This window comes from Eretmochelys imbricata, chromosome 21, assembly GCF_965152235.1.
Source record: "Eretmochelys imbricata isolate rEreImb1 chromosome 21, rEreImb1.hap1, whole genome shotgun sequence".
Classification (NCBI taxonomy): Eukaryota; Metazoa; Chordata; order Testudines; family Cheloniidae; genus Eretmochelys; species Eretmochelys imbricata.
Window position 1 is genome coordinate 18,074,057 of NC_135592.1, and position 26,608 is coordinate 18,100,664.

The 26,608-nt window shown below is 48.1% G+C and overlaps 1 protein-coding gene across 1 annotated transcript; it reads left to right on the forward strand.

The window, feature by feature from the left end:
* The first annotated feature begins 5,805 nt into the window (after positions 1-5,805).
* RABIF (RAB interacting factor) lies at positions 5,806-7,673 on the forward strand. Its single transcript, XM_077839176.1, has 2 exons — positions 5,806-5,956; positions 6,616-7,673. The coding sequence occupies exons 1-2, from the start codon at positions 5,816-5,818 to the stop codon at positions 6,859-6,861; spliced, it is 387 nt and encodes a 128-aa protein (XP_077695302.1). The 5' UTR covers positions 5,806-5,815; the 3' UTR covers positions 6,862-7,673.
* The last annotated feature ends 18,935 nt before the right edge of the window (positions 7,674-26,608 follow it).

Below are 26,608 nucleotides of genomic sequence, written 5' to 3' on the forward strand. Positions count from 1 at the left end.
TCCGTGTATCTCTAAACTCTTTCCAGCCTGGGTAGTAGCATGAGTTGAGGCATTGGATGGCAGGAGACCGTGTAATGTTGGAGAGAGGGCTGCAGTCAGCAGCAGAGATGATATCTGAGGCTGGACAAACTGCTGAGCACTATTTATAGAGGGACAAATGTGCTTTTGGCAAAGAGTGTGACATGTATGTTTGTCACTATTCTGAAAAGCCGTGTCTTCAGAGTTCCTTATCAAAATATTTGAGAAGGCAGCAGGTGGAGCCTCACTTTGGAGAGGCTAGCCCCTGGCTCCACCCCTTCCGCCTGCCCCACCCCTAGCCAAAGCCTGAGACCCCCTACCACCCCCCGTGGCCAGAGGAGCCCCAGAGCAGCCGGAGCTCTCCCCCCAACCCATTCAGAGGAGCCCCGGGCTGGCCGGAGCCCCCACAGCCACGCCTCCCCTCCTCAGACCCCAAGCTTTTGATATGCCCTGTGCAGGTTCCAGGCCAGCTGAGGAGGTAGTATGTTTTACTCAGCTTCTCAGGTTCATCAGTATTCTCTCGGGAGTCCAGGGAGATTACTGAGAACCCAGGAAGCTGAATAGCACATACCATTTCCTCAGCCGCCCTAGAACCTGCATGGAGCATAATAAAAAGCAAATATTTCCCCTGCCAAACCGCAACAGGGGCCCTGCAGCAGCAGCTGCACTAGGGGAGGCTGTGCCTCCCCTGACCTACTATACCCGCTGCCCATGGAAGACAGGGTCAAATTCAAATAAAGCAAACCATCCCCCAAGGAAAACGTGGTGCTCATGATCCCATCCTGTTGCTTTCTTCAGAAGTTCAATGGCTCTTTCTAAGAAAGCCATTAAGTAGCATTGTTTTTTATTTTTTTTTAAATAAACAGTGAAGTGCACCAATTAGCTAAGACTTCCTTTAACAACAGTGCCTCCCCTTACAAAGCCAGACAGAAGCAGTCCCTCATCTGCTGCCTCCCAGTCATCACAAGTACAGTGTCCAAATAGACAGTGCTCTTGCAGGTAGGTGCAAGGCACATTACAGATGTGTAGTTTGGCTCGTATCTGTTTTCCTTGTCTGGGGCATAGGATGCTGTATGAACTGCCACAGAACCACAACGTTACTTATTATTGTAAAAGTGGGCACAATGGCAACACAGAAAATGTTGCTTTCACGTTTTTTTCCTCTCCACTTTGGAATTATTTTCCTTATATATGGTCTCAGTCTGAAATCCCCTTGGATATGGCAAGATGTTTTTCATCAGTTCCTCCAAAAGAGGGATCCTGCACGATAATGTACCATTACCAACTTATAGCTCCTTTACTTATTTATTTTTGAGGTGGGGAGAAGGGAAGTGAAAAATCATGAAAAGTCTCAGATTCATAGACTTTAAGACCAGAAGGGACCATCATGATCATCTAGTCTGACCTCCTGCACATTGCAGGCCTCTGGCTGAGTTACTGAAGTCCTGAAATCTTGATTTAAATATTTCAAGTTACAGAGACTCCATGGTTTGAACTAGAGTAAACAAGCAGGTGACCCATGCCCCACACTACAGAGGAAGGTGAACCCTCCCCCTCTCCCCCCCAAATATGGTTATCAGTTAGACCCTGAGCATGTGTGCAAGACCCATCACCTGGACACTTGGGAAAGAATTCTCTATAGTAACTTAGAGCCCTCCCTATCTAGTGTCCCATCTCTGGCCACTGGAGATATTTGCTAATAGCGGTTGCAGATGGGCCTATGCCATTGTAGGCAACCTCATCATACCATACTCTCCATAAACTTGTCAAGCTCAGTCTTCAAACAAATTAGTATTTTTGCCTCCACTACTCCTCTTGGAAAACTGTTCCAGAACTTCACCCCTAATAGTTAGAAACCTTATAATTTCAAGCCTAAACTTGTTGATGACCAGTTTATATCCTTTTGTTCTTGTGCCAGCATTGACCCTTATCTTTGCTCTCTATAAATAAATCAGAGGGACAAACACCAGGGAGGGAGAAGAGTTATCTCCCTTCAGCCTTCATTTTGTTAGGCTAAACAAGCCAAGCTCCTTAAGTCTCTTCTCGTAAGATAGGTTCTCCATTCCTCTGATCATCCTAGTAGCCCTTCTCTGCACCTGCTCTGTACAATAACAACAATTATCCATCTCTACTGGAAATACCTTGCCTGATGCATCCTAGGATTGCATTAGCCTTTTTCACGGCCACATCACATTAGCATCTCATAGTCATCCTCTCTCTCCTCCTCTGCTGCTTCCAACTGATAAGTCCCCAGCTTACAGCAAAAACTCTTGTTGCTAGTCCCCTAGTGCATGATCTTGCACTTTGCACTATTAAATTTCCTCCCATTTCTATAACTCCATTTTTTCAAGGTCAGCCAAATCTCCTTGTAGGATATTCTGGTCCTCTATATTGGTTATACCTCCAACTTTGTGTCATCAGCACATTTTATTAGCTCTATGTAGCTCAAAAGCTTGCCTCTTTCAGAAACAGAAGTTGGTCAAACAAGAGATGTTACTTCACCCACCTTGTCTCATTAATGAAAATGTTACATAAGATTGGTGCCACGCCCAATTCTTCAGGAACTCCACTAATAACCTCCCTCCAGGCTGACAGTTCACCTTTCAGCATGACCCATTGTAGTCTCCCCTTTAACCAGTTCCTTTCCAACCTTTTGATTCTCATATTGATCCCCCTCTTTTCCAATTTAATTTCCCATGTGGAACTGTATCAAATGCTTTAGAGAAATGCAGGAAGATTAAATCTACTGTACTTTTTCCCCCTTGCCACTCACATCATTTTGTGCTATACCACCACTTTAAGAGGCCTGGGAGGGTTATAGCAGTATTATGATGCATCCACATGGCCTTACACCAGTTTATCCCAGGCTGAAATAGAGTAAAGGTGATTAAAAAGGAGTTTAATTGTTTTGAAGTGGTGAGATAAAGCAACAGAAGGCAATCATACTCTGGGGGAATTCTGTGCCACTGTGCATGTGCAGAATTCATGTCCCCGGCAGATTTCTTTGCTTCCCCACAGAAAAATGAATTCTGACAGGGAAGCAAAGGGAAGCTGCAAGAGCGGTCTTGTGCCCCTCCCTAGAAGTGCGGGTGCATCATTTCAGTTGCCTGGAGCATCCAGCAGAGAGGTAAATCACTGCAGGGCTGGGGACACCCCAGCCGGTTGCTCCTACCCTGCACTGGGCTCAGCTGCTAATCCCAGGTGGGCTGGGGGAGGATGAGACTTCCTCTTCCCCTGCAAGGAATGGCCAGGGCTGAGGCTGAGTCAGACCCACCCCCCAGAAACCTGCCCCGGCTGCAGGAAGCTCTGTATGCCTCCCCCTGCTTCCTGCACACAGGGCAAAGGGGTGACTGTACAGGGAGCTGCTGCCCCTTCCACCCAGCCCCTGTGCATCTGGACCCCCACCCCGCTGAGCCTCATTTCCCCCCCCCCATCTGGACCCCTGCCAAGCCCCTCTTCTTCCCCCCCCCCCCCACGCATCCAGACCCTCCACTCTTGCCCCCTCACCCCACACCTGGATCACCCTGATGAGCCTCCTGCACCTGGACTGCCACCCTACTAAGCCCTAACCAGCTGAACCTAGACCCCCACTCCACCAAGCCTCACTTCTTCAGCACCCAGACTGCCCCCTGCTGAGCTTCAGCACCCAGACTGCCCCCTGCTGAGCCCCAGCACCCCAATAAGCCCCATCTCCCCCTGCCCAGACCCCCTCAGATGAGTCCCAACCTCCTTCACCTGAACCCTCCTGCAGAGTCCCATTGCCACTGCACCCAGAACCCCCCGTGAGCCCCTGTACATCCAGATCCCCGCTGCATCTCGGCCCTCCAAAGAACTGCTGCACCCGATATCCCCCCACAGAGCCCTCTCATCCCACACCCAGATCCCCCCACACTTGGATCCTGCCAGGCTGAGTCTGCCTGCCCATGCCTGGTTTGGGGCCAGGGTGGATGTGTGTGTGAGACTCTGTCCTTCTTGCTTTCTAGCTTGGCGCAGCTGGTGCGGAGGAGCAGGTCGCCAGGTGTTTCCTTTGTGCTGTGTCAGGGTCAGGTGCTGAATCCCTGTCCTGGGGGGACGGGGGTGATTGCCCACCTCTGTGCAGCCAGGGGCATGGGCTCTACACTCCCATGTGGAAGCCTCCACATTTATTATTGACAAATAAAATATGCAGAATTTTGCAGAATTTCAGAACATTGCATGCAGTATTTTTTTTTTTTTAGTACAGAATTCCCTCAGGAGGATAATCAGTCCATGCACCCAAAGCTGTGCCTGCCAGCCCAAAGATAGGCCTAGCCCTGTGCCTTCACTTCTGGGACTTGTCTGGAAAAGAAACTTCTGGGAACTGAGTCCAGCACTCTCAATTCCCACTGCTGGGCTCCAGTCACTAGTCGGTGCTGCCCAGCCAAATCACCTCACAAACCTCTTGATTAAGCTGTGTCTCAACTAGATTTTAGTAAATACAAAACAAGTACAAACCTTCAGACAAAAGGAAAGACCCAGAGCATCCCCTTCCACACAGCCCCACGGCTGAGCCCACGTGCCCCAGGCATCACCAAAAACAAGACAGAACGGGTGCCCTGCTCTGCCCCGAGAGAGGCTGGATATGGATATGGATAGGCAGCTCTCAACCTAACTGAATCCCAACAGACCCACCCACTACTCGCCCTGGCCCTGGTCCTGCCCTGGAACCACCCATCACATGTCACCTACCTTTACCCCATAGCTGCATGCCCGTGACCCTGTGCCATAGCTCAGCCCCCCTCTTTGACCTCATTCCACTTCTAGAGCTAGGGTGACCATATGTCCCGTTGTGGCCGGGACAGTCCCTTTTTTAAACCCTGTCCCGGCCGACCCGACTGTTTTGGCAAAGGTGGGCAATTGTCCTGTTTGCCAACTTGATCACTGGGCAAGAGCGAACAGGACAAATGCCCACTTTGGTCAAAGAAGTGGGGTGGGGGGGTGAGCAGCAATACCATCCCCCACGGGGGCAAGGCAGAGGGCAGGCCGGGCTGGGGTGAGCAGCGATACCATCCCCCACGGGGGCAAGGCAGAGGGCAGGCCGGGCTGGGGTGAGCAGCGATACCATCCCCCACGGGGGCAAGGCAGAGGGCAGGCCGGGCTGGGGTGAGCAGCGATACCATCCCCCACGGGGGCAAGGCAGAGGGCAGGCCGGGCTGGGGTGAGCAGCGATACCATCCCCCACGGGGGCAAGGCAGAGGGCAGGCCGGGCTGGGGTGAGCAGCGACACCAGCCCCATGCAGGGGTGCGGGAGGGCTCGAGCCAGTGACTCGGGCCAGCCCCACCCAGGGGTGAGGAGGGCTTGGGGGAGGGGCCTCGGGCCAGCTCCGTGGGGGGCGGGAGGGAAGCCGGGGGGGGGGGCAGAGGGACTGGGGCCAATCACGGGGGGGGCTGGGGCTAGCCGAGGGGCGGGGACCTGGGGGGTAGCCAGGTGGGGGGCTCGGGCCAGCTCCGTGGGGGGCGGGAGGGAAGCCGGGGGGGGGCAGAGGGACTGGGGCCAATCACGGGGGGGGCTGGGGCTAGCCGAGGGGCGGGGACCTGGGGGGTAGCCACGGGGGGGGCTCGGGCCAGCTCCGTGGGGGGCGGGAGGGAAGCCGGGGGGGCTCCACGCTGTGTCTCGTTTTCCCTTTGGGAAATCTGGTCACCCAACTATGGCCCCCCCGTGTGGCTTTGACGTCACCACTCAGCCCTGCTCCGGGAGCAACCCCCCCGCGTGGAACCTTCGCCCCGCCCCGGGCCCCTGCTGCGCGCGCCGAGGCGGCACTAATGCGCCTGCGCGGCCATGGCGGCGCCCTGCGCGGAGATGGAGCCGGGCGCGGGGGAGCTGGTTTGCGCGCGGGGCCGCAACCGCAAGGCCGTGCTGTGCCAGCGCTGCGGCTCGCGCGTGCTGCTGCCCGGCGCCGCCACCTTCGCGCGCAGAGAGGTGCGGCCCCCCCCGGCCCGGCCCGCAGCGCCGCTCCCGGTCCCCCGGCTCGGCCCCGGCCCCAGGCCCGGCCCGGCCCGGCCCGCAGCGCCCCGCCCCGGCCCCGGCCCCGGCCCGGCCCGCAACGCCGCTCCCCCCTTCCCCCCTGCCCGCAGCGCCGTCCCCCGCCTGCAGCTTTCTCCCTTCCGGGGCGGGCACCATCCTTCCCGTCTGCCGGCCGTGCCCGGGCAGCCCCCGATCACCTGGTATCCGCAGCGATTCCTGATCAGCCCCTGGCTCTAGTCCTCAGCCCCACCGGGGACATTGCAAACGCCCCTTCGTGCTTCATTGTCCTCCTTCAGGCACGTCGTCGTCCTTCAGACCCGCTCACAACGCGCCTGACTGGGGAGGCTGTTGGTGTCCCCAGACCACTGCGGAGCATCGTGACCAGGCTTGGCTCCTGGTTTCCTTGTGCTGCCCCCAGCCCTGTGCCGGCTTTTTTCTTATGTTTATCTCTGTGTGTCTCTGCGGCATGTCTCTTAATCTGTGCCTACTTGTGAGGCAGGGCTAGCTCTTGTCCTTCGCGTCTGCTCTGCAGCTCTGGCTGCATTGGAGCTGAGCCTGTACAGGTGATCGCTGGTGTTTGTAAATGGCTAATGCCATGTTTTGTTCCTCGACAGCTTTTCCTTCCTTCCATGAAGAAGAAGACAGCCCTGCTTGCCAGCAGCTCTCCGGATGGGGACGTGCTCCAGGATCACTGGCTTGTAGATGATATGTTTTCCTTTGAGAATATTGGGTTCACCAAGGACGTTGGCAATGTAAAGTTCCTCATATGCGCAGACTGTGAGATTGGGCCAATTGGCTGGCACTGCCTAGATGATAAGAAGAGCTTCTACATAGCCTTGGACCGTGTTTCTCATGAGTAGCATCCTGAGTGGAGCTCGGACTCTTTGTGAGGCCATCCCAGCTGGCAGCCAGGATTCCTAAGTACAACCATTCCACGGCTCTTAACATGTACCAACATGAAGCCAGAGGCACCGGATTCATCTTAACAGCTTATTTAAAGCAATAGGCAATTATTGTTACATTCAGTGCATTTCAGCTTCATCTGGTCCTTCCTCCCATTGTAACATGGGGATGGCAATTCCACAGTCTTCCCATTTCTGATTTTTAGTCCTAACTCATGGGCAGTCTCATCTTGGTTCCTGAAGTGTAAAATGTGAGCATAACTCCTGTCACCGGATGTTTTTCCCACAGAAACTCATGGTTTGTTTTTTAATTTAAATTTTGACTGGAATATGGAACATTGCGATTTCAGTGAACAAGCTTTCTTCAAAAGGGAGGAACAAACTCGGAACTGCACCTTTGAGAGGACAGCTAGGTAGACAGAAGTTTGCCCATTTTCTCAGGCATTTTATCCAGTTTTAGTGGTTTCTCACTATATTTTGGACTACAGGGTTTGCCCTTTATGCCACATGTAAAAGTTTACAGCCAGGGCAGCTTTCTCACTCCTTTTAAAAGATTACTTTCCCACTTGCATTTACAGTTTGAATTGTTCATGGCCTGGCAATGAAAGATGGCCTAGGCTGGCACTGCTGTGGAGGTTTCATTTTTCAGGAAATATGAGGGTATTTCCTATGTAAGATAAAATCTATAGTCAAATTGCAAAAAGTAAATGTACTTGAACTGCTATAATCAATATTCATGTTCAATTAAATTTATTCCATGTTTCTCAGTGTGATGTTTGTATTGTCTTTTGTCTATAGAGACTAAAGAGGGAGGACAGTAAAGTATACATTTTTGCAAGTTTGTATTGCTTGCTGTAGACTGACTGGTCACACTGCAAGTACATTTGATTAAGACTCAGCTGAGAAGTTTATTAAGGTCTTTCCAGAAATGTGATTGTGAAACTTGCTTAAAATTAGAACATGCTGCCTTAATACAAAAGTCAAGTTCCTAACATACTGTACAGTAGGGGTTCTCAAACTGGGGGTTGGGACCCCTCAGGGGGTCATGAGGTTATTACATGGGGGGTCTCGAGCTGTCAACCTTCACCCCAAACCCTGCTTTGCCTCCAGCATTTATAATGGTGTTAAATATATTAAAAAGTGTTTTAAATTTATAAGGGGAGTCAGACTCAGAGGCTTGTTATGTGAAAGGAATCACTGGTACTAAAGTTTGAGAACCACTGAAAAAAATTGGAAACTGAGTGTCAGCAAATATGGTCCTTGGTATAGACCAGATAATTACAAAAGTTAGCTCTTGGTGAGAGGGACTTGAAATGCGTTTGTTTTAGCTAAAAATGCATCATGAAGAATTGTCTTTTTAAAACTTCATTAGCTTGATGCATGTGAAAGCATTGGACTCTGTGAGTTAAAAGAAAAAGAAAACAGCATGACATAGCTGAATAATAAAGAAATGGCTGCTGACAAACCAGCTGCTTTGTCCTGGGTTTTGGGATTGTAGGGTAAGATTTCAGAGAGAGAACACTGCTACATGGACTTCTGCTTGTATTTCTGTGGTAAACTTCATGAACTTTCTAAATCAAAGGAAAACCAAATCATTCTGAAAGTGCTAGCTGACTCAATGACTGGGCAGGATTAAGGAGGTGCAACTATAGTGTTTCCAGGTTGCTGTGTCATTCAGGTTAAACTAGGAAGGGTGTGTACTATTTGAAGTCATTGACTGAACTGTGGGCTTGGTGCTCCAAATTTAGCTTGAGGTTTGCAGAGCAGCCATGGGGTTTTTAGACTCATCCTTTTAACTTTGAGAAAATATCCGCTTACATGCTCTAGGACAAACTCAGCCTCATTACCCATGTAACCTGTCTTCTGACAGCGCCTGGTGCCAGCAGTTTCAGAGCAAATGAACACGTTTGGGTGATAAAGATAAATGTATACATCTGATATATTTAATGTTTGTGATGCATTTGACTTGGTACTGCAGTGCATGCTGATTTAAAAAATTAGCAATATTTAATATTAATAAAGAATACATTAAATTAATTAAGAAGTGACTAACTCGCAGATCTCCAGAAGTAGTCAGCAAGGAATCCTCAACTGTGGGGTTCTACAGGATTCGGTACTTGGCCTGCTGCTCTTCAATATTTTTATCAGTGAGGTAATGAAATAAATACAAAATCATTGCTGATAAAACTTGAATAACACAAAGATTGGTATAGTGGTAAATGGGGATAAGGCAGTCATACAGAGAGTCATGTTGCATTTTATCCTATTTTCCACGATGTCTTTCAGTCTTTCCTTCAAAAGTTGTTCTAAAGTCTTATACTAGGAGTCACACAAATGGGTCTGTAGTTTCCTGGATTACTTCCCACTGCTTCAGTATGGGCCCTATGTTTGCTTTTCTTCAGTCACACAGTACTATCCCACAATTAGATAAATTTATTACATAAGAACCGCCACACTGGATCAGACCAATGGGCCATGTAACCTGTCTTCTGACAGCGGCTGGTGCCAGCAGTTTCAGAGCAAATGAACAGAACAGGGCAATTGTCAAGTGAGACATCTGCTGTCTTCTAGGGATTACAAATACCTGCTACTGGATTTCATAGAATCCTAGAATATCGGGGTTGGAAGGGACCTCAGGAGGTCATCTAGTCCAACCCCCTGCTCAGAGCAGGACCAATCCCCAACTAAATCATCCCAGCCAGGGCTTTGTCAAGCCTGACCTTAAAGATATCTAAGGAAGGAGATTCCACCACCTCCCTAGGTAACGCATTCCACTGTTTCACCACCCTCCTAGTGAAAAAGTTTTTCCTAATATCCAACCTAAAGCTCCTTCACTGCAACTTGAGACTATTGCTCCTTGTTCTGTCATCTGCTACCACTGAGAACAGTCTAGATCAATCCTCTTTGTTAGGATATAGATATTCAGGCCTGTCTGCAAAGGCCTGTACTTTAAGAATTTAGGTATATTCTTATCGCTTGGCTAGTTCTAGAGGTATAAAAGAAAGAAATCACTGTCTGCCGGTGTAAGGGCCTTTTCTTACTGTGACAGATTGAGGCCCTGTTCTTAGGCTCAGGCCTTTGGCTAAGCAGCAGAGGCAGCCATAAGCTGGGAAGCGACCGGTCACATCCTCACATTCCAACCTAGTCACATTGAAATAAGGTGCTATTGGGCTGTTAGGCACTATCAGGACAGGATTGTATTCCTATCACCTCCAGAGAAAGGGAAGTGCCTAGAAAATGTAAAAGGAAACTTAGTTTGATAGCATCCTGTCTGGCAAGAACTCACTTATCAATAGCTGGGATGTGAAATCCTCACTTCTGTGTTGTATTGTCATTGTAGTTCCCACTTTGCTATTGTTTGTCTGTATAATCTCTGTCTGGTTCTGTGATTGTTCCTGTCTGCTGTATAATTAATTTTGCTGGGTGTAAACTAATTAAGGTGGTGGGATATAATTGGACAATATGTTAGGATTGGTTAGTTAAATTTCAGGAAAATGATTGGTTAAGGTATAGCTAAGCAGAACTCAAGTTTTACTACATAATCTGTAGTCAATGAGGCAGTGAGTGGGTGTGGGTGGGGGTGGGCATGGGCATGTGGGTGAGGGAAATGGGAGCAGGGAATGGGGGTAAGAAAATTGGAATCATGTTTTGCTAAAGGGGGAAATGGGAACAGGGAATGGGAGTAAGGAAGTTGGAATCATGTTTGGCTAAGGGTAGGAATGGGAACAGGGACACAGGTCTAAGGCTCTGTGGTGTCAGAGCTGGGAAGGAGGACACTAAGGAAGGAAACTGGAATCATGCTTGCTGGAAGTTCACCCCAATAAACATCGAATTGTTTGCACCTTTGGACTTCGGGTATTGTTGCTCTCTGTTCATGCGAGAAGGACCAGGGAAGTAAGTGGGTGAAGGAATAAGCCCCCTAACATCTTGGTGCCGTGACTCGGATGCATCGCATTGGATAGGTGAGTGGCAGCCTGTAAGTCCCCCTCCCCAACCGTCCGCGCAGCTGCTTGGAGGGGGTATCGCGAACTCTCGTGATGGTAGTTGCGGGTTCTGGCAAGCCAGGGTAAAGGATTTTTTGGATAAATGGATAAGGAAGAACCAGGGCCCATACCAGGTACAGGGGTCAACCTGGGATGAGATTAAAAAGGAAATGGAGGAAGTGTTAGGGGACCCAGAGGGATGGGGGGTGGCTGAGGAGCCCACCCTCCTTGGTACATGGGTAGTGGAAGAAGGTCCCTGCCCATGGGGACTGAATGCCTTCCAGGGTAAGGAGGCACTTCAGTCTGCTTGTGAGAGGTTTGAAGTAAGGGCAGCATTATGGGAAGCTGCCAGTAATCTTTCAAGTTTGGTGCTGCTTCAGCAAGGGCTGCTGAAGGGTTGTAAATTAGTTAGGGATAGTTAAAGATGATTTGGCACAAAAGGGTCTATAGTCAAAAGCAGAGTTAACAGACCACCTTTAGAGACTGGATCTGAGACTTGGTCCTGGGGGAGTGGAGAAAAAAAAAAGTTTCAAAATGCAACCTGCCTTTCCACACTCTTTTGTTTTTCTGAAGTTTTAATGGAGGGTACTTTGGATACTTATGTGAGATGTCAAGAAAGAAGTTTTTGTTTAATGATAAAACCCAGTTATATCCATGTAACTGTATGTGCAACTCTGTGCAGTCACATTGGATGGAAGCATGGTCATTAAATTTTCCAAGGGGGTCAGGTAGAGTGGCTACTACCACCACTACGCTTCTGTCCCCAGAAGCCTTCACAGCTATTCTGAGGGAAAATGGGCCCTTTTCCCACAGAAATGGTCTATAGGGGACTGCTGCAGGCAGCAGGCAGAGAGAGAATCTGATCAAAATTATTTGACTTTTGGGTAATGTAATCAAAATCACTAAAGGATGGAAGGGGTTCTATTGGAACTTAACTTGGCTGCTTTTGGTTGTGTCTAGTTGTACAAGATGGAAGTGTAATCGGGGTACAGTTGTGTAAAAAGAGTAATCACAGTGCAAGGGATGTTGGGCAAAACAGAATTTTGTGTGTGTGTGCACAGGTAAAAGAAAAGGGAAAAGGGGAGGAATGATGGGAACACTGAGCCTTGGGATGGCTCTGGGGGATTAGATTGTTGCTTTGGTGGGTGTGCATGAAAACTCTGTGGGCATGGGGGGAGGCAGTTATACCTTGAGTAAAATTAATTTGGCTAATATGATGTTATGGAGGTTAAACTATATGGAAGGAATTTGCATTTTCCCAGGACGTGTGCGGTGTATATTGGAGAAGGGTAAAAGAAATGCAAATAAAAATGGTACTTAATTAAAATCCTAATAGGGCTCCAAAAGGAGCCACAATAGGTTGTGCTTTCTTTTTCAGATCTGTGTGTTTTGGAGCAGGAGATGAAAGTGGAAAGTAATCAGAACTCTAGTGGAAGTGGAATGTTTCCCTTTTAAGACACTCTCTAAACTGCTAACAGCTTTGGATCCAAAAGCAAGCTAGTAAGCCTCTGTGTGTAAATGCAAATTACCTAGCCGATGGGCACAAAGGAGCTGCAAATAACGAATACATCTGGTCAGCAAACAATCTACTAGAAGACTCAGATTATGGCCCTCCAGGAAAGGGAGGTGAAAAAAACAAGTCAAGCCTAAAAATAAGGGGGACAGGTTAACCTTAAGGGGTGTGTGTGTGTGTACAGTGCTAAAATCTGAAGCTGTGTCTCAGCTATTACCTGAGAATAAACGTAAAGCTTGGTACAGCAGAGAAACTATTGCAAACTTGGTCTGTTGTACAAGAGGGGAAACTGAGGTACACCATCTCATGAATTTCATAAATGACCAGTGAGTGAGGTAATTCACTAGCCTGACTATAGAACAAAATAAGGACAGCCTGGAGGTAATTCTTCTGTTTTTCCTGCAATTAGCAAGGAAATTTGTAAAAGAAAGTGGTATTATTATTAAGCAATAATCTGTCCCCACCATGGGGGTGGAAGCTGTTTCTTTTGTTTTTCAGACACTCTCCAAGCAAGCTGGCGCCAGCGGAAGAATAACCCAGAATACCATGGATCTATGTTTTGTGTTGTTTGTCTGTGGTGTTTGTCTTGTTGCTAGCATTGTTGTGTTTTAATGAACAGAAAACCTCATGACATGGGAGGGGATGGCTTCAAAAGGCTGACCTTGGGGGGGAAGATGTGTATGGGAATGCAAATTCTCAACTAGGAGGCCAGCACCTGTGTAATAGCTACCGTGGTACCTGGAAATGGAATGGCAACTAAGGTGGCCCCCACAAGCCCTATGGAAATAATGAAAAGGGGAGGAGCTCACTGGGAATCAATGGAGGGGTGTGTAAAATAGTGTAAATCAATAGAAGATGTTTGGATGTGCCCCTCTCCTATGACTATGGAGGAGCAGGATCAATGGCCTATGCAAGGGGTGGACAATTGGGTGTACTGTGTATAAGGTGTTTTGCTGGGAATGTACATATTACTGGGGGCACAATTACACCAGCTCATAACCAAACTACACACATCTACATGCTGCTATATGGACTTTGGTGCACAAATGGATCTGTGAATCTTATTGCTGTAAATAAGCCAGTGCCTACTGCCTGATTCCATACCAAGTGGTCAAGCTGGTTTGGACAATATCCCATTTCTCTGTGAACATTCAATGGACTTATGATATGGACAAAAGCAAGCAAAACCTGCAGGGGCAGCTTGTTGCAACTGCCAGCAACTGGACACATAAGATCGTGACCCCATCGAAGGAGGAAAGGCAGTGTTTTGGGGGTGTCTCGGATGTTGGACCATACTGCAGTGGACAGGACTCAGTGTTGCTGTGGATTTTGTATTGTTAACTGTACTTATGTTACGTTGCATATGGAGATAACCTATAAGTAATGTAATAAGCCCTCCAAACCCTGCAGTGTACTAGACAACCCGGACCCAACCTTCTCAGGCCCACTCTAATGGGAAGTCTGGAACACTAATTGGAATAGATGTGGTATGCCCGTGCGAGAGAAGGTGCAGGGCACTATACTACACAAGGGGCAGTGGGACAAATGGAATATCGACACCTTCCACCTTGATGCCTGGCCCTGTCAGGAAATGTGTCGCCATATGTCCTATGCTTTTCCAGGGATACCTGGGCAGGAGGATCCCAAAAGAAAAAGAAAAAAAAGGGGTGGAGTGTTAGGATATAGATATTCAGGCCTGTCTGCAAAGGCCTGTACTTTAAGAATTTAGGTGTATTCTTATCACTTGGCTAGTTCTAGAGGTATAAAAGAAAGAAATCACTGTCTGCCGGTGTAAGGTCGTTCTCTTACTGTGACAGTCTGAGGCCCTGTTCTTAGGCTAAGGCCTTTGGCTAAGCAACAGAGGCAGCCATAAGCTGGGAAGCGAACGGTCACATCCTCACATTCCAAACTAGTCACATTGAAATAAGGTGCTATTGGGCTGTTAGGCACTATCAGGACAGGATTGTATTCCTATCACCTCCAGAGAAAGGGAAGTGCCTAGAAAATGTAAAAGGAAACTTAGTTTGATAGCATCCTGTCTGGCAAGAACTCACTTATCAATAGCTGGGATGTGAAATCCTCGCTTCTGTGTTGTCTTGTCATTGTAGTTCCCACTTTCCTATTGTTTGTCTGTATAACCTCTGTCTGGTTCTGTGATTGTTCCTGTCTGCTGTATAATTAATTTTGCTGGGTGTAAACTAATTAAGGTGGTGGGATATAATTGGACAATATGTTAGGATTGGTTAGTTAAATTTCAGGAAAATGATTGGTTAAGGTATAGCTAAGCAGAACTCAAGTTTTACTACATAATCTGTAGTCAATGAGGAAGTGAGTGGGTGTGGGTGTGGGTGGGCATGGGCATGTGGGTGAGGGAGATGGGAACAGGGAATGGGGGTAAGAAAATTGGAATCATGTTTTGCTAAAGGGGGAAATGGGAACAGGGAATGGGAGTAAGGAGTTGGAATCATGTTTGGCTAAGGGTAGGAATGGGAACAGGGACACAGGTCTAAGGCTCTGTGGTGTCAGAGCTGGGAAGGAGGACACTAAGGAAGGAAACTGGAATCATGCTTGCTGGAAGTTCACCCCAATAAACATCGAATTCTTTGGACTTCGGGTATTGTTGCTCTCTGTTCATGCGAGAAGGACCAGGGAAGTAAGTGGGTGAAGGAATAAGCCCCCTAACACTCTTTGGAACCCCCTTTCAGGTAGTTGAAAGCAGCTATCCAATCCCCCCTCATTGTTCTCTTCCGCAGTCTAAACATCCCCAGTTCCCTCAGCCTCTCCTCATAAGTCATGTGTTCCAGTCCCCTAATCATTTTTGTTGCCCTCCGCTGGACGTTTTCCAATTTTTCCACATCCTTCTTGTAGTGTGGGGCCCAAAACTGGACACAGTACTCCAGATGAGACCTCAACAATGTTGAATAGAGGGGAACGATCACGTCCCTCGATCTGCTGGCAATGCCCCTACTTATACATCCCAAAATGCCATTGGCCTTCTTGGCAACAAGGGCACACTGTTGACTCATATCCAGCTTCTCGTCCACTGTAACCCCTCGGTCCTTTTCTGCAGAACTGCTGCCTAGCCATTCGGTCCCTAGTCTGTAGCGGTGCATGGGATTCTTCCATCCTAAGTGCAGGACCTGCACTTGTCCTTGTTGAACCTCATCAGATTTCTTTTGGCCCAATCCTCTAATTTGTCTAGGGCCCTCTGTATCCTATCCCTACCCTCCAGCGTATCTACCTCTCCTCCCAGTTTAGTGTCATCTGCAAACTTGCTGAGGGTGCAATCCACACCATCCTCCAGATCATTTATGAAGATATTGAACAAAACCGGCCCGAGGACTGACCCTTGGGGCACTCCACTTGATACCGGCTGCCAACTAGACATGGAGCCATTGATCACTACCCGTTGAGCCCGACAATCTAGCCAACTTTCTATCCATGTTAAAGTCCATTCATCCAGCCCATACTTCTTTAACTTGCTGGCAAGCATACTGTGGGAGACTGTGTCAAAAGTCAAGGAACAACATGTCCACTGCTTTCCCCTCATCCACTGACCCAGTTATCTTGTCATAGAAGGCAATTAGATTAGTCAGGCATGACTTGCCCTTGGTGAATCCATGCTGACTGTTCCTGATCACTTTCCTCTCCTCTAAGTGCTTCAGAACTGATTCCTTGAGGACCTGCTCCATGATTTTTCCAGGGACTGAGGTGAGGCTGACTGGCCTGTAGTTCCCAGGATCCTCCTCCTTCCCTTTTTTAAAGATGGGCACTACATTAGCCTTTTTCCAGTCGTCCAGGACTTCCCCCAATCGCCATGAGTTTTCAAAGATAATGGCCAATGGCTCTGCAATCACATCCACCAACTCCTTTAGCACTCTCGGATGCAGCACATCCAGCCGCATGGACTTCTGCTCTTCCAGCTTTTCCAAATAGTCCTGAACCACTTCTTTCTCCACAGAGGGCTGGTCACTTCCTCCCCATGCTGTGCTGTCCAGTGCAGTAGTCTTGTTCGTGAAGACAGAGGCAAAAAAAGCATGGAGTACATTAGCTTTTTCCACATCCTCTGTTCCCCCGCCCCTTCTAAATGGAAAAGCACCAGGTTTAAGATGGATTTCAGTACCAGGTGACATGGTCACATGTCCTGTGAGACCTCCAAGCCTTCATTCCTCCCAGCTTGACACACAAGAAGGCCTGCCTGCAAACAGAGCCATCCACAGTCAATTGTCCTGGCTGATGGGAGCCATCAAGATTCCAAACCACCATTAATGGCCCACACTTTGCAAAATTACACTAGGACCTCCGAGTTATTTCATATTTCTAGTTTTAGATACAAGAGTGATACATTTATACAAATAGGATGACCACACTCAGTATATTATAAGCTTTGTAATGATATCTTACAAGAGACCTTTTGCATGAAGCATATTCCAGTTACATTATATTCACACTCATTACCATATTTACATAAAGAAATGGAGTACTTGTGGCACCTTAGAGACTAACCAATTTATTTGAGCATGAGCTTTCGTGAGCTATAGCTCACTTCATCAGATGCATACTGTGGAAACTGCAGCAGACTTTATATATACACAGAGAATATGAAACAATACCTCCTCCCACCCCACTGTCCTGCTGGTAATAGCTTATCTAAAGTAATCGTCAGGTTAGGCCATTTCCAGCACAAATCCAGGTTTTCTCACCCTCCACCCCCCCACACAAATTCACTCTCCTGCTGGTGATAGCCCATCCAAAGTGACAACTCTTTACACAATGTGCATGATAATGAAGTTAGGCCATTTCCTGCACAAATCCAGGTTCTCTCACTCCCTCACCCCCCTCCAAAAACCCACCCCCATACATACACAGACTCACTCTCCTGCTGGTAATAGCTCGTCCAAACTGCCCACTCTCCAAGTTTAAATCCAAGTTAAACCAGAACATCTGGGGGGAAGGGTAGGAAAAAACAAGAGGAAATAGGCTACCTTGCATAATGACTTAGCCACTCCCAGTCTCTATTTAAGCCTAAATTAATAGTATCCAATTTGCAAATGAATTCCAATTCAGCAGTTTCTCGCTGGAGTCTGGATTTGAAGTTTTTTTGTTTTAAGATAGCGACCTTCATGTCTGTGATTGCGTGACCAGAGAGATTGAAGTGTTCTCCGACTAGTTTATGAATGTTATAATTCTTGACATCTGATTTGTGTCCATTTATTCTTTTACGTAGAGACTGTCCAGTTTGACCAATGTACATGGCAGAGGGGCATTGCTGGCACATGATGGCATAAATCACATTGGTGGATGTGCAGGTGAACGAGCCTCTGATAGTGTGGCTGATGTTATTAGGCCCTGTGATGGTGTCCCCTGAATAGATATGTGGGCACAATTGGCAACGGGCTTTGTTGCAAGGATAAGTTCCTGGGTTAGTGGTTCTGTTGGGTGGTATGTGGTTGTTGGTGAGTATTTGCTTCAGGTTGCGGGGCTGTCTGTAGGCAAGGACTGGCCTGTCTCCCAAGATTTGTGAGAGTGTTGGGTCATCCTTTAGGATAGGTTGTAGATCCTTAATAATGCGTTGGAGGGGTTTTAGTTGGGGGCTGAAGGTGACGGCTAGTGGCGTTCTGTTATTTTCTTTGTTAGGCCTGTCCTGTAGTAGGTAACTTCTGGGAACTCTTCTGGCTCTATCAATCTGTTTCTTTACTTCCGCAGGTGGGTACTGTAGTTGTAAGAAAGCTTGACAGAGATCTTGTAGGTGTTTGTCTCTGTCTGAGGGGTTGGAGCAAATGCGGTTGTATCGCAGAGCTTGGCTGTAGACGATGGATCGTGTGGTGTGGTCAGGGTGAAAGCTGGAGGCATGCAGGTAGGAATAGCGGTCAGTAGGTTTCCGGTATAGGGTGGTGTTTATGTGACCATTGTTTATTAGCACTGTAGTGTCCAGGAAGTGGATCTCTTGTGTGGACTGGACCAGGCTGAGGTTGATGGTGGGATGGAAATTGTTGAAATCATGGTGGAATTCCTCAAGGGCTTCTTTTCCATGGGTCCAGATGATGAAGATGTCATCAATATAGCGCAAGTAGAGTAGGGGCTTTAGGGGACGAGAGCTGAGGAAGCGTTGTTCTTGGGAGACAGGCCAGTCCTTGCCTACAGACAGCCCCGCAACCTGAAGCAAATACTCACCAACAACCACATACCACCCAACAGAACCACTAACCCAGGAACTTATCCTTGCAACAAAGCCCGTTGCCAATTGTGCCCACATATCTATTCAGGGGACACCATCACAGGGCCTAATAACATCAGCCACACTATCAGAGGCTCGTTCACCTGCACATCCACCAATGTGATTTATGCCATCATGTGCCAGCAATGCCCCTCTGCCATGTACATTGGTCAAACTGGACAGTCTCTACGTAAAAGAATAAATGGACACAAATCAGATGTCAAGAATTATAACATTCATAAACCAGTCGGAGAACACTTCAATCTCTCTGGTCACGCAATCACAGACATGAAGGTCGCTATCTTAAAACAAAAAAACTTCAAATCCAGACTCCAGCGAGAAACTGCTGAATTGGAATTCATTTGCAAATTGGATACTATTAATTTAGGCTTAAATAGAGACTGGGAGTGGCTAAGTCATTATGCAAGGTAGCCTATTTCCTCTTATTTTTTCCTACCCCCCCCCCCCCAGATGTTCTGGTTTAACTTGGATTTAAACTTGGAGAGTGGTCAGTTTGGACGAGCTATTACCAGCAGGAGAGTGAGTCTGTGTATGTATGGGGGTGGGTTTTTGGAGGGGGGTGAGGGAGTGAGAGAACCTGGATTTGTGCAGGAAATGGCCTAACTTCATTATCATGCACATTGTGTAAAGAGTTGTCACTTTGGATGGGCTATCACCAGCAGGAGAGTGAATTTGTGTGGGGGGGTGGAGGGTGAGAAAACCTGGATTTGTGCTGGAAATGGCCTAACCTGACGATTACTTTAGATAAGCTATTACCAGCAGGACAGTGGGGTGGGAGGAGGTATTGTTTCATATTCTCTGTGTATATATAAAGTCTGCTGCAGTTTCCACAGTATGCATCTGATGAAGTGAGCTATAGCTCACGAAAGCTCATGCTCAAATAAATTGGTTAGTCTCTAAGGTGCCACAAGTACTCCATTTCTTTTTGCGAATACAGACTAACACGGCTGTTACTCTGAAACCATATTTACATAAAATCATATAGGGTGCATCACAATCACAATCGCAATACTTGCCTCTTGGTTTAATTTGAGTCAGTAGATTTAGCCTGGCCTGCACACAAATGTTGTAGCCGAGTAACTCTCCTTACTGCAATGGGAGCAGGCATGTGTCCATTTACATCTGTCTCCCAACACCTGCTCTCTGGAGTGAAATGGATACAGTTGCCCCACATTATCTTACCGGGGTAGCTCTATGTCAGTGGGAGTTAAAGCGAAGGCAATACAATGTAAATCATAGAATCACAGGGTTGGACGGGACCTCGGGAGGTCATCTAGTCCAACCCCCTGCTCAAAGCAGGACCAATCCCCCATTTTTGCCCCAGATCCCTAAATGGCCCCCTCAAGGATTGAACTCACAACCCTTGGTTTAGCAGGCCAATGCTCAAACCACTGAGCTATCCCTCCCTCCTCCTTCTTACACCAATTTAGCTACACTGATGCAAGTAGTTTTCCCACTGATAGCCCACATTACATTGGTCAGTAAAGAACTGATCTGTCTGGTAACCTTTCTGCACTTCACTGCTGGGGAAGGAGGGGTAAAGGGGTCAGCTTGCCCAGAAGTGACCCCCTAGCTTTAAATGCTCTTGCAAACCCATACAGGTCCCAATTGTGAGCACCCTCCCTCCCCCCCCGCCCCCCGCACTGAACAATCAATCTCTAGATCTGTGATTTCAGTCTGTCTCCAACCTTCTTCTTTCATATGTCTCACAAGTCAACAACTAGATTGTTCAGGCATCTAATTGCTGTATCATCAAGGGTAGCAGGGTGCTGCAGTCTAAGTGCCCTCTAAGCTGCGTGGCTGTGCAGCCGAGCAGCTGCCCATTAAGCCCCGTGCAGGGGCTCAGGTGGGGAGAGGCACCCTTCTGCACCGGTCCCAGTGTGGACTGCCGCAGCTAGGGGAGAGGCGCCCCTCCCTTGGCCTGGCCCAAGTGTGCACCTGCCTCGGACAGGGAGGAGCCCCTCCCTCTGCTCGGCCCAGGCCCGCCAGAGCTGCCATGGTCTTGGAGAGGCACCTCTCTCCCAGCCCCAAGCTGCTGCAGGGAGAGAGGGCTGGGGGGAGTCATCTCTCCGCACCACAGCCCCGGGGCAGCGTGCACCCCAAACCCCTCATCCCTGGCCCCACCCCAGAGCCCACCTCCCTGCACCCCAACCCTCTTCCCCAGCCCTGAGCCTCCTCCTGCACCCCAAACCCCTCATCCCCAGCCCCCGAACCCACACCCCCAGCCAGAGCCCTCCTTCCCCCACACCTCAACCCTCTGCCCCAGCCCTGAGCCCCCGCCCATACAGCAAACCTCTCGGCCCCACTCCCACAACATGGATTTTGTTATGTGTCATATATCACCTCCATATTAGTGCACATAACACAATTAATTCCACACATGGACGTAAAAAATGAGAGGGAACCAATGGCAGTCTAATCTTCTAATTGTGTACTCCCCACCACACACACAAACTTTCTGCCCCACTGGCCCGCAGTCACACTGGGAAGATTGGACTAAGCTACATTTCTGCATTGCCTTTCCAGTCAGCAGCCCGTTAAGCCTCAGCCAGGATCTGCATCCCAAGGTGCAACCAGGTAGTTGAATTAAGTTAGGGCTTCTGAAATTCACCAACATGTCTGTCTCTTGAGCCCAGAGTTACTGCTGTGCTGTGAAGACGTCGCCGTCAGCCCTGGTACACCCGGGTTGGCGCGTGACTGGCATGGGCCTGGCACACTGGAGAGTGGTGTGCACATACCCACACCAAAAGGCTGTTGTCAAGTCAGTCATGGCAGGTTGACCAGCACTGCAGGTGTTGGTGTTTTCTTCTGGCTGCAGGCAAATCATCTTGTAGCAAGTGTAATTTGCTTATTTGCACCTATTGGACCCTGGCCAGCTTTTGTGCAGCAGGCTATTTTCATCCATCACAGCCCTCATATGAATGGCCACACTGGGTCAGACCAATGGTCCATCTAGCCCAGTACCCTGTCTCTGACTGTCCAGAGCCAGATGCTTCAGAAGGAATGACCAGAACAGGATAATTTCGAGTGAGCCATCCTGTTGTCCACTGCCAGTTTCTGGTAGCCAGAAGTGCAGAGCATGGGGTTGCATCACTGACCCTCTTGGCTAATAGCCATTTATGGGCCTATCCTCCATGAATTTATCTAATTCTTTTTTGAACCCTGTTATACTGTTGGCCTTCACAACATCCCCTGGGAAGGAGTTCCACAAGCTGACTGTGCATTGTGTGAATAAGTACTTCCTTTTGTCTGTTTTCAACCTGCGGACTATTAATTTTAATCGGGCAACCTCAGGTTCTTGTGTTTTGCAAAGAGTTAACTAACACTTCCTTATTCACTTTCTCCAGACCATTCATAATTTTATAGACCTCTATCATATCCCCCCTTAGTCATCTGTTTTCTAAGATGAACTGTTTCAGTTTTTTAATCTCTCCTCAGATGGAAGCTGATCCAAACCTCAAACATTTTTGTTGCCCTTCTCTGCACATTTTCCTATTTTAATATATCTTTTTAGAGATGAGGCAACCAGAACTACACAGAGTATTCAAGGTGTGGGCATACCATGGATTTATATAGTGGCATTATGATATGGTCTGTCTTATTATCTATCAATTGCCTAATGGTTCCTAATATTCTGTTAGCATTTTTGACTGCTGCTGTACATTGAGTGGATGTTTTCAAAGAACTATGCACAGTGACACCAAGATCTCTTTTCTGTGGTGTGATAAGATGACCAATGTTTGTATGGGGGTCCTGCACTTTTCTTGGGGGGGCAGGGGGAGAGGGACAAAGACACCACCCCTTGCACCCTGCTCTTGGACACCAAGGGCCCTGCTAGCGGCCCAGGAAGGTGATAGAGGAGGGAAGCAGGGGAGGGGGTCTGGGTTTGCTCCTCGCTCTGAGTCCCAGCCCCTCTCAACCCCTGCAGGTTTCTTACCCTCTTCCCAGTTGGGTGGGGTTACCCTCAGTCCTTAGATGCTGGGGGAGGGAGTCTCCCTGCCATGCCAGGGCAGGGTCTCCTTTACGTCACCGTCACCCACACCCACTCTCTCTCTCCTCTGATTGCCTGAAGCAGAGGGTTTTATTAGGTTTCTGACAGGGCCTTAATTGACTACAGGTGCTCCAATTAACCTGTAGCAACCCTCCCTAGTCTACAGGGAACCATGCCTTAATTAGCCTAGGGCTTATATATTTCCTCTCAACCCTGCTACCTGGTCCTCCTGTATCACAGTGGAAACAGCTAATTTAGACCCCATCATTTTGAATGTATAGTTGGAATTATGTTTTCCAATGTGTATTACTTTGCATTTATCAACATTAAATTTCATCTGCCATTTTGTTACAGAATCACCCAGTTTTGTTGTCAATCTTCACAGTCTGTTTTGGACTTAACTAGTTTTGAATCATCTGCAAACTTTGCCACCTCAGTTTACCCCTTTTTCCAGATCATTTATAAATATTTTGCACAGGACTGGTCTCAGTACAGATCCTTAGGCAACCCCACTATTTACCTCTCCACTGTGAAAACTGACCATTTATTCCTACCTTTGTTTCCTATCTTTTAACCAATTACTGATTCATGAGAAATCTTTCCTTCTTATCCAATGACTGCCTACTTATCCCATGACTGACTTATGAGGAGAGGCTGAGGGAACTGGAATTGTTTAGTCTGCAAAAGAGAAGAATGAGGGGGGATTCGATAGCGGCTTTCAACTACCTGAAAGGGGGTTCCAAAGAGGATGGATCTAGACTGTTCTCAGTGGTAGCAGATGACAGAACAAGGAGTAATGGTCTTAAGTTGCAGTGGGGGAGGTTTAGGTTGGATATTAGGAAAAACTTTTTCACTAGGAGGGTGGTGAAGCACTGGAATGCGTTACCTAGGGAGGTGGTGGAATTTCCTTCCTTAGAGGTTTTTAAAGTCAGGCTTGACAAAGCCCTGGCTCGGATGATTTAATTGGGGATTGGTCCTGCTTTGAGCAGGGGGTTGGACTAGATGACCTCCTGAGGTCCCTTCCAACCCTGATATTCTATGATTCTACTTTGCTTAAGAGCCTTTGGTGAGGGACCTTGTCAAAGGCTTTCTGAAAGTCCAAATACACTATATCAACTGGATCTCCATTGTCCACATGTCTGTTGACTCCCTCAAAGAATTCTAGTAGATTGGTGAGGCATAATTTCCCTTTACAATAACCATGTTGACTCTTCCCCAGCAAATTATGTTCATCTATGTGCCTGATAGTTCTGTTCTTTACTATAGTTTCAACCAATTTGCCTGATACTGAAGTCAGGCTTACCAGCCTGTAATTGCCAGGATTGCCTCTGGAGTCTTTTTAAAAAATTGGCATTACATTAGCTATCTGCTAGTCACAGAGGTTGATTTAAGCAATAGGTTACATACCACAGTTAGTAGTTCTGCAATTTCATATTTTAGTTCCTTCAGAACTCTCAGGTGAATGCCATCTGGGCCTGGTGACTTATTACATTCCCCTACCTCGTTTTGAGAGGCAATAGCTAAGTCAATGGAAGAATTCTTCTGACAACCTAGCTGCATCTATAGTTAGTGTTAGGTTGACCTAACTACATTACACAGGGCATGACAGTTTTCACAGCCCTGAGTGACGTAGCTAGGTCAACCTAAGTTTTAGGTATAGACCAGGCCTACGTCTCCAGGCTAGTAGATGTTGAGGACATTTTTTCAGGATCCTGGAGCCCCTGGATCAACAGTTAGATCTGCCCATTTGCCCAGTAGACCCGGGAGTCTCTTCAGCAGCCATGACGTCAGCTCCATCTGCAGGCTGTTCTCTCCACCCACAGAGGGCAGTGTTTGCAAAATAATGAATAGGGACTTTTGGAAGGAAGAGTTAGGGCTCCTTGGGCCCCTACTGAGATGGAGCGGAGCTTGTGAACTTTTCAGTGGGACAGAAAGAAAAAGAATAATGTTGTTTTTCGTTTGTTTGTTTGTAAATCTGGATTGTCCATTCTAAATAAGGACAATTGGCTTCTATGTTTCTACTGCTTCTCAAAGGAGTTGTTCCCAACTTCCTGCCTGCTAAGGAAAGTTGTATTCACAAGAAGAGGTGAATAAAAATGCTTAAGCCACCACATTGGCTGCAGAGTTACTTTCACGAGCAGTTTATCCTTGCATTGTGATCGCTGCTGATTTTCATCTAGCTAAGTAAAGGACACTCACTCTAAAGAATACTTATCTAATAGGAATAGCTTGTATTTATGGACCACTATCCATTCCAGATCACTATGCAAACTATATTCACACAGGACTGCAGCCTGGCAGTCAACCAGTACAAAGCACACTGCAACCACAGTGTGAGATGAGAAGAATTTGGCCAAAGGGATGAGAGTCATGGGAGCTTTAATGTCCACTTGGGTCAGTGGAGACAGGACCTCGGTTGCTAATGTTACACACACTGAACAGTGTGAATGAGATCTTCGGCTTTTTGGCTCCTTGGCTCATACCTAGATCCTGTGGTAACTGACACTCTGTACCTATGCCAGACCAGAAACAGCCAGGAGTGACCAGCAATGCAAGGGGGGCTCCTATCCCAGCACCATGAAGCAAACATGCCATGAAGTTGTTGATAGCTCCAGTGTCAACCAGTGGCAGATACACCAGGATCAGCTCTGGTGGGGTCCTCAGCTCCCAACAAATCTCCTTCTGGTGCATTAGTGGAGGGGATCGATCAGCCCTCAAAGACTAGCTCCACAACCTGTCTTCAGCATAGACCCCTACTTATCTTTTTTGACAAACCAATAACCTCCAATCTATCTCTGCACTGCATTGTGGAGTAGCCAGGGTGGAGTGTTTCATGAATTATTAACCATGTTCTCCTGCCTCACTCTGCGCTCAGATCCTGCTGAAAATGCATGTTTAGATGATGCTGTAGCAAGCAATATAAAGCGGTTCAGCCAACCAGGACAAGGGCAGTCTAGCCTAGAGGTTGCAGTGGGCATCGGTCTGAGTGAACATCAGGACTCAAGCACTAGGGTCAGAGCCTGTAGTCAAAAGCCAGAGTCAAGGGTCAAACCAGAGGGCAGGAACTGGAGTAAGCAGTGTAGCAGGCCAGCAGGGGTTTAAGCAGAGACGATATGTAAGGGGACATGTGGGGTCAGATTGGCCTGCTGTGGGTGGGAGAAAAGCTCTGTCCTTCTCTCCCTTCGCCTCCCTCCCCCGGCATGTTTGGCCGCTCTCCCTGGCAGCTGGGCAGGGAGTGGGACGGAGCCAATTCTGCCTGAGAGAGCCTGGGTGGGAGGCAGTGGTGACCCGCTCCCTGCCTGGACTTGGCTGCCAGGGACAGGGGCCGAGCAAATCAGAAACATGCCAGGGGAGAGAGTGACACTGTGTTTGGTATGTGCTGTGTGCACTAGCTGGGTTTCTATTTGTCTGGTTTTGTTATGTAACACTTCTGCCAGGTGGAGCCAGCAGCAACAAGGGCTGGGTTCGGTATCTAGGGGTTCCTTTTCAACAATACAACAGAAAACCGGCTCGAGCTCCCACCCAGTGACCTGGGACAATTACATACCACCCCCTGGGCACCTCTAAGAGACCATATTTACCCTCTCACAAGCACAGAGTCTGAGTTTAGCAGAAACTATTAATAAAAGGAGGGAATTTACTCAGCATTAAATTGGGAAAACATTGCAACTAAGGCCCATAAACACAAACCATGAGCAAAAGACCCACCCGCAAGTAAGTTGGGCAGTGTCCTTTTCCCCTCAGGGTCTTAAGTCCAGCAACCAAAAAGTCCCTTTAACGTGCCCTTCCTTTCTCTGTACCCCACTCACAGTTGCTGTCCTTGGCCAGTGCAGCCCCAGAGTTCACTTCCCAACCTGTGTGGAAGGCACTGTGTGTGGGGAGGGTGGGGGGGGTGTAAGGAGGCACATTACACGCTGTACTGCTCGTGCTCGGGCACTCGCTCGTCACCCCAACGGCCACTTCCCACACCTCTGCGGGGC